General features: G+C 52.0%; 1 protein-coding gene across 4 annotated transcripts in view; it reads left to right on the top strand.

Annotated features, from left to right (window-relative positions):
* The first annotated feature begins 3,318 nt into the window (after positions 1-3,318).
* Positions 3,319-8,283, top strand: part of Arhgef7 (Rho guanine nucleotide exchange factor 7) — a 106,261-nt gene continuing 101,296 nt past the window's right edge. For all 4 annotated transcript variants that reach the window (XM_085680633.2, XM_087900973.1, XM_087900972.1 and 1 more), the window contains exon 1: positions 3,319-3,702. In XM_085680633.2, the coding sequence (XP_085536759.2) occupies positions 3,334-3,702 (369 nt within the window). In that variant the 5' untranslated portion in view covers positions 3,319-3,333. The remainder of the gene's footprint in view (positions 3,703-8,283) is intronic.

The raw sequence follows: 8,283 nt of genomic DNA, 5'->3' as shown, positions 1-8,283 counted from the left end.
ACCTGCCCAAGTTTTGTCCCACAGGAAGACATTTTTTTTTTCGAGACAGGGTTTCTATGTAGATTTTGGTGCCTGTTCTGGAACTAGCTCTTGTAGACCAAGCTGGCCTCGAACTCACGGGGATCCACCTAGCTCTGCCTCCCGAGTGTTGGGATTAAAGGCATGCGCCACCACCGCCCAGCAAAACATGGTTTTTAATCTGCTGGCCAACCAGAAAAATTTGTCCTCTGTCCGGGAGAGGAGATAATATTTCTATTTTATGCCGGGCAGTGATAGCAGATGCCTTTAATCCCAGCACTTGGGAGGGAGTCAGAGGCAGGTGGATCTCTGTGAGTTCGAGGCCAGCCTGGTCTACAGAGAACTAGTTTCAGGACAGGCTCCAAAGCTAAAGAGAAACCCTGACTTGAACCCCCCCTCCAAAAAGATTTCTAGTTTCTTAGACAGTTGCTATTAAACATTCTTTTTTTGGAGATAGGGCCTTGCTGTGTAGCCAGGCTGCCTTTGAACCAGGGATCTTCCTGCCTCTTCCTCCGTAAAGTGAACTCTAGGATTAGAGGTTCATGCCCAGGTACACTTCTGAAAGGCAGGTGAGGAAAAGGTGTGACGTCAATGACCAGATGTCTGTAAACATGAGCACCCCAGAGCAGGCATTAAAAGACACCAGTAAGTGGGAATAACAACGGAAACACTGGCGTGCCCTTCAGATTCCACAAATCCAGAAACTGGTGGGCAAACAGGGGTGGGTGTCCCACCTTGATTTCTCTGCTGGAACCACAACAGAAGACTCTTTCCAAATTTCAACTGACAAACAACAGAGACTGACCACACCCAGAGAATTCCAGAGGGTGATGGCTGGATTCTTGAGGGATCCACCCAGTGGCCACACCAGAACCTGTAGAGTCAGGCACATCTTAGAAAGAGGCCTTAGGCACCATACCCTTCAGAGGGATGGTGGGAAGCGCTGTCCTGTTCTCCAGTGGGATGTATCCGAGGTGGGGTCCTGGACACTCCTCAAATGGAGGGACCAGTACTGCAGACACTCCACCTCAGACTTTATAAACCTCTCAACTGTGATTAGAACACATTTCTGCTGTTGTTTGGAGTTACTCTATTTCCTGAAGACCACAGCAGTCTCAGGAAATGAACTCAAGCCCAGTAGGATTACATCAATGCCCAGGGACCACCAGCTCACCCCTGCAGCCACACATCCCCTTTTGACTTCTTGTGACCAATCTCCAGCCTGCACTGAAGCTCTATAAAGCCAAAGTGACAGAGGGGTTTCTGAGGGGACCCTGGAAAGCAGCCACACAGGAAGGAAGCCCAGTCAGAGGCCATACTGTATCATGTACTGTGTTAGTGTTCTGCAAAGGAATGGAGCCACAGAATAGTCAATAATAATATAGGGTCTTAATCTATCTGTACATCCCTAGATATCTGCATGTATTATCTAACATCTATCAACCCAGCATCTACCATCTATTAACTGTTGATCTCAGTCAACCACCTGCCTGTCTAAGGAGAGATCCATTATGGAGTACTGGCTCAGGTAAGTAGGGAGGCTGGCTAGTCCGCTCTGAGGTGACTCAGGTTGAAGTGACAGATGCTGACAGTCCAGCTGGTGTTTCTTCACCCACACCGAGAAGGACATCTCCTCTACTCAGTCTTGTAGCAGGGACTTACAAAATGTCAAAGAAACGTGACCAAGTGGTCACTGTGGATGCCAGAAGTGCTCAGTGAGGCAGCAGAAAACACTCAGTTGTGAGCGACGCCACTTTGTAGGACCCTCCTCCAAATGATCGTTTGAAGTTAATGCGATCTCTAAGGTGAGCTCTTAGCAGCCCAGGGGCTTTTGCCAAAATGACAGGGTGTGTAGTCTATGGCCTGTGAGTCTTCCTTTCTGACCATTAGCTCCCCACTTCTGCAATCTCCTATATCTGCCTAGGCCTGGATTCCTTAGGATAGTTGATCTACATAACTATCTTTAGTACTACTAAGCCCAGATCTGGTCTAACAGGATTTTAAAATCGTAAAGAGTATGTTCTCCATTCGTTTTCAATTCAGCACTAAGAAAAGCAATTACTTCTGACTTAAGCAGCGTGGTTGGTAGACTTCTGTGTGTCCGTGGTCAGTTGCATTGCCCCTTTCTGGACAGACACAGGGCAGCAGGATGGGAAACTGTTTGAGCTGCTGCTCCTGGGGAAAGGTAGCTATCACACGGAACCAGGAAAACGGGCAAAGAAAAGAGGCTTGGGTGTGTTGGTGATAAAGACACCAGAATTGCAGCAGCAGTGGTTGGTTAGCGCTTCCTCAAAGGCAGCTGCCATCACAGGGGAGCTCGCCCTCAACAGATTTCACACTATTCTAACGCTTTGTTTGTGTCTGGAACAGAAATGTAGCCACTTAGCTAGAAGATGCTATTAAATGCAATCGATGGTGTTGATGGAAGCTCCTGGGAGAACATAGGGGAGAGGGTAGAACCTCTAATCGTTTTCTGACAGCGTCGCAAGGCTTCTAGCCTTGAGCAGTTATAGGATGAATGTGCGTGCCTGGCCCAGGGGAAGGTCTCCTGGGACACTGCAAGCTCTATTTTAAACTGTCGCGGAGTGCCAGCCAGCAGGGAAAGCATAGGGCCGGGGGCTGGAGTAAGTGGAAATCCAAGTCGGTTGATGGTGAGCACCACCCACCCCCAGGCTCCTGTCACGTCCTTCGTGCTGGAAGAGGACACCCGAGGTACGGGCCTGAGCTTGGTCAACATGCTCTCCGGTGGACGCTGTTTCCCCTTTTAGCGCAAACCCACCCGAGGCCGCGCTGTGCTCTTGACGGCTGGGCACGTCACCATCAATAACACGCGGAGTCACGCAAGGTTTCTGGCTGCTGAGGCCGCTCGCGCCCCTCACCCCCACCCCGCCCCCCGCGGGTGGCCTTGCAGCCAGCCGCTCCGCCCGCGCGCCCGCGTCCCCGAGGCTCGCTCCGGCCCGAGTGAGACCCATCTGGTCCCAGATTTAACGAGCATGTGCGTGCCGTCACCACCGGCTGCCGAGGTGGCGAAGGGACGCCCGCGCCCCGCAGTCGGCGGGCAGGCTCGAGAGAGCATTCTGGGAAGCGCTTACTAATCGCGCGCCGCCCTCCCCACAAAGGCGCGCAGCCCCGGGGCGCGCGGGCGGCGCAGGTGAGCGGGGGGCGCGCCAGCTGTCGTGCGCCCGGGCTGGCGCGGGGCGCGCGCGGGCGGCCGCCGCGTCTTTCTTCTCCGGTGATGTCATCGGGCGACGGCGGCCGCGGCCGGGGGGCGGCGGCGGGGGCGGTGCCGGGCGCCCGCAGGTTCCTGCGCCGCTAATGAAAAGGCACTTGACAGCGGGCCAGGGCGCGCGCGAGCCCGCGGAGCCTAGCGGGACCTGCTGGGCCGGCCGGGCCAATCGCCGGCGCGCGGCCGCCCATGGGCGCGGAGGCGGCGGGGGCGCGGGTGGCCGCGGCCCGGGCCGCTCCGAGGTGATCGCGCGCGGCGCCCCCTCCGTGCGCGCAGCCCGAGCCGCCGCAGCGATGAATTCTGCCGAGCAGACCGTTACGTGGCTCATCACCCTGGGCGTGCTGGAGTCGCCCAAGAAAACCATTTCGGACCCCGAGGTCTTCTTGCAAGCCTCGCTCAAGGACGGGGTGGTCCTGTGCCGACTGCTCGAACGTCTGCTGCCCGGGACCATCGAGAAAGTAAGTGGCCCTGGCGCGGTCTCCGGGTGGGTCCCTGGCCCGGGCGGGAGGCGGGCGGCGGGGCGCGCGGGAGCACCTGGCGCGCGCCGGCTCGGGGCCCGCGCGCCCTCCTTTGTGCGCGGACACGGCGGCGCGCCGGGCGCGGGGACCGGCGGCGGGAGTTCGGGGCGCCATTGTGTGCGGGGCGCCGGGAAGGGGACCCGCCCTGAAGGCAGGGGCAGCGGAGGGGGCCGCTTCGACGCGCGGGGCGGGGTTGGGGTCACGGGAAGGAGAGTTGACTGTGCGGACGCCTGCGGGGTTCTGCTCCACCCTAACGTGAAGTTGGGAGGTCGGCTTCGCCCCTCGCCGTGACCGATCCGAAAACCTCATCTCAGCGCCGCGCAGCTTTCTGCAATGGCTTTGTCTGAGCGGTTTTCGTCGCTGGCTTTGCAGTCTCACCCTGGCGTTGAATGGACCGGTGGCAGGGCATGTTTAACGAATGCAGCTATCACAGCGGAGGGAGGGCTGAGCTGTGAAATGACTTACTGCTTTCCCTACCGAGACACTCCTCACTCATCCAAGCCCACAGAACTGCGCACACACGGTCTGGAAGTCCCAGCTTTTTGGGAATGGTTCCGAATTTTCATCTTCACTGCATGCTGGATTCGGAGCAGTCGGCTTGCTGCTGCTGGCTGGTGGTTCCCGGCGGCGCTGCAGTGTGAACCTTGACCGCAGCTGGGGGTGACCAAAGTTTGTTTTCATCCGCAAGCTCACAGAGCAGTGTCAAGGGTTGAGTGCGCTTCTAAGGACAGTCAGCTCTTATATGTTAAAAAATACTAAAGTCTTGTGTTCAAGATTTTGACCAATACACAGTTTACAAAAAAACTTAAGATCCTTAGTTACTTAAAAAGTGTTAAATGAGGCAATCAAACTGCCCCATAATTAGGAAGAAGTAGTGCTTCTTAATGGCGTGTACATGCACACACAGACGCTCACACACACAAACACATATACTTGTGTACACATGGCTCCAGGCAGGACAATTTGTTATTAACAAAATGCGGATTAAATGACCAGAAAATGCAAACATTCTAATTCTATTCATGTTGGCATGTTGCAGTGTTAATCGGAAAATGGTTAACATGAATTCTGCAGGCTTACCATAGGTTTTGGGTATTTTCCTGAACGTTATTTATGAAAAATAACATGTACTTTAGAACGAACAGCTAGCTCCCTGATGTGAAAAGTGATGCTTATAAAGGAAGTGGATCAATAAAGTTATGATTTAAGATGCTACGGACTGGAGAGCAGAACTGGATTGTCATCTGGACCTCAGTGCTGGAGAATATAAAAGACAGATGTCCCAATGAGACACACTAAGTTTTCCAAAATAGGCTTTAAAGAAAACCCTGCTCTGTTTCTTAGGGTAAACCTTGAAAAGCTTCCCATGCTGCGCTGGCAGGGACATCAATACACACATTATGTGACATGTTTGCTGCATTAATATGGATAGGCAAACTTCAATAACCATATTCTGTTTTAACTTCTCAAAAGATTTTCTTCGGAAACCGTGGCGGCCCTTTCTTCTCTGAAAGAACAAAGGGAGGAACGAATGAAATGTTTAGCTTCTGGCCGCCAGATTGGCCCTAAACATTCTGAAACTACACTCAAAAGAATGTACACTCAAGTCAGATGCCTTGGGTTGATGTTGTTTTGTCTCTCTGAGCCCGGACTGGTTTGTTTTAATCTGACTGTGAAGGCTGATGACACCATCCAGAGAGTTCCGGGCTCTTTGGGTCAAAGGTAGGTGTGGGGAGTAGACCTTCCGCCACTCTCTGAAATACTGAACTCCACAGTTTGCGTCTGCTGTGAAGTGCCGGCATACCATCACACTTGTCTCGAAGCGCGTGTGCAGAGAAACTTTTGCCTCAGTGGGGTAAAGAAAGAGTGAGGTCGTTTCTCCTTAAAAAGGAAATGGTTGGAAATGGGGCTGAACATTTGTGTGGCACGGAAAGGCTCTAGGCTGGACCCATTGCCACGCAGACGTGCTGACACTGGAGAGTTGTGAGCTGCATGGAACTTCCCTTCTGCAAGTTCATGGTTAAAATGAGGCTCAGGCCTGGGAAGGAGCGCAGAGCGAAGGCTTCCCATGTGTCTTTTATTAAGAACACGTCCTGCTCTGTTTCAGAATGGGGTTGGCTAGCGGGGCAGGGACATTCCTTGGGCTTCAGCTCAGGCAAAGAAAATGGCGGGTTGGGGTCCCTCTCCTGGAGCCTCTGTATTTGGTCCTTGGAGGTGAGATGCGGGAGCTCCAGACTGGCAGTGAGAGGTGCTACTCTCTGTTGCTGGCCATGGGCTTTCTGCTGTAGGGAAGACGGGAGCTGGGATTGGCAAGTTTCCCCAGCTCTGGGTATGCAGGTCTTGCCCTTTGCTTGTCCTAGGGAGAGCCAGGCCCAGAGCTGGGACCCCGTCCTGTACCCTCCATCTTCTGATCCCAAGTCTTCCCTAGCCATCATGTCCCTAAGCCCTGAAGCACCATCCCTGCAAATTCCCCCTTCAGACATTTCTAGGTGGTTTTGTCAAAGAAGGCACACTCTGGATGCAGCAATTTTAGAGGATAGGAAATTGCCAAGAATAACCTATGCTCAAATGCTGTTTTAATTTGTCTCGTGAATGCAGGGTGCAAAGTTGATAGTTACTGTGAAAACCTCCAGGAACTTTGTCCCTTCCGTGTGTCCCAGAATCGGACAGGGAAGCTGCTTGCAGTCCACATGGCATTCTCTGTGGGAGATCTGGGGCTGCCAGGGATTGGGGGCGAGCAACTGAATCAAAAGGTCCCCCCTAGGAGGTGCATTTGTCTCATGGTCTGGAGGCCACAGGTTCACGATCAAGGTATGGTGTGTGCTTCCTGCATGTGCTAGGGTGCTTGTTCAGGCCTTTCTCCCTGAGGTTGGAAACACGGCTTATATGACATTCTCACTGCGACCTCCATTCTGCACAGATCCCAGTCACATCCAAAGTGACCTCATCACCAGGCAAAGCCACATCCTGTGGCCCTGGGAGCTGGGACCCCCTTGTGTACATTTTGTGGAACACAGTTTAGCCTACAACAGTTGAGCTAAATCAGCTTATTAAGAACTTTATTGCCTACTTGACACTGTGGTAGCTAACTTCTGGCATTTCTTTACTGGATTATATTTTTTATTATTTCAAACAATTTTTAAACTTAAATATATTTAGATCATATTCTGCCCCCCCACCAAGTCCTTTTAGGTCCTCTCCCCCACCCAACTTTAAGTTCTTTCTTAAAAAAAAAAAAAACAAAAACGAAAACCCATTACAACAATCTCTCCCAAAACCAAGAAAATAAAATAAAACAATATTCCAAAAGGAAACAAAAACCCTACCAAGCTGTAAACAAGTGAAGCACCCACAATGACACTGTGGAGACCATTATATGCTGACCAACTACTCCCGAACATGAGGCCTGCCCCAGAGTGGCTGATATACCCCGTGTCACTCGGTTGGAGAAAACGGATCTTCTCTCTCCCAGCAGGAGACAGCTTGTCATTAACCTGTACCCTAATGGCTAGGTTTTCCTTCATTCATTTTCTAAAAATACAACAAAATAAAATATAATAAGATTAAAAACTAACACAGTAAAGTTGGAAAAGACAAACCCACAGAAGGAAAAGAGCCCAAGAGAAGTCACGTGTCAGAGACCCACTCATTCCCACACCCAGGGATCCCATACAAATGAAACGGAGGGATGCAGTGTGTACACAGACTCCTGAAGGTCCTGTGTGTGCGGCTTCAGTCTCTGTCCGTCCATACGAGCTTTACTCGTGTTGATTTCGAGGGCCATGCTGTCTTGGTGTCTTCTATTCCCTCCGGTCTTAGACTTTTTCTGCCCCCTCTTCAGCAGGGGTCCCTTGGCTCCAGGGGAGGGATTTGATGGAGACATCCCATTTAGGGTTGAGTGTTCCAAAGTCTGTCTCTCTCTCTCTCTCTGCATGTCTGGCTGTGGGTCTCTGGATTTGTTCCCACCCACCAGGAAAGGCAGCTTCTCTGCTGATGGCTGAGTAAGGCACTCATCTATGAGTGTAGCAGAATGTCACTAGGACTCATTTTCTCACTACACCCCCCTTTTCTGGACCAGTATTATTTGGTTTTACTCTAGGTCCCTGGGCTATCTAGTCTCAGGTTCTTGGTCGCCCAAGTAGAGTTGGGTATGGGTTCCATCTCCTGGAGTGGGCCTTAAGTCAAATCAAACACTGACTGACCACTCCCCCAAGCTCTGTGCCACCATTGCCCTAGCATACCTTGTAGGCACTACACCGTTGTAGATCAAAGAGTTTGTGGCTGGCTTGGCATCCACTTTTCTCTTTGGTAGTATGCTGAAAACCTTCCTCTACCAAAAACTCTGGGATGTAGGGGCGAAGACTCTACCTAGGCACCAGCTTGACGTCTTAAATAGCAGGTTCTTAGGAAGTTAGAATAAGAGGAAACACAACTCTAAGTGCCAGAAAAGTGTGAGGCAGACAGTGCAGATCTTGGGTGGGACGGAGAGGAGGTCCTCCCAGTCTTTGAGGTGAGCAGTCA

Source organism: Myodes glareolus, chromosome 23 (genome assembly GCF_982192425.1).
Source record: "Myodes glareolus chromosome 23, mMyoGla1.1, whole genome shotgun sequence".
In the NCBI taxonomy this organism is placed as follows: Eukaryota; Metazoa; Chordata; class Mammalia; order Rodentia; family Cricetidae; genus Myodes; species Myodes glareolus.
This window is presented reverse-complemented; position numbering and strand designations above follow the sequence as displayed.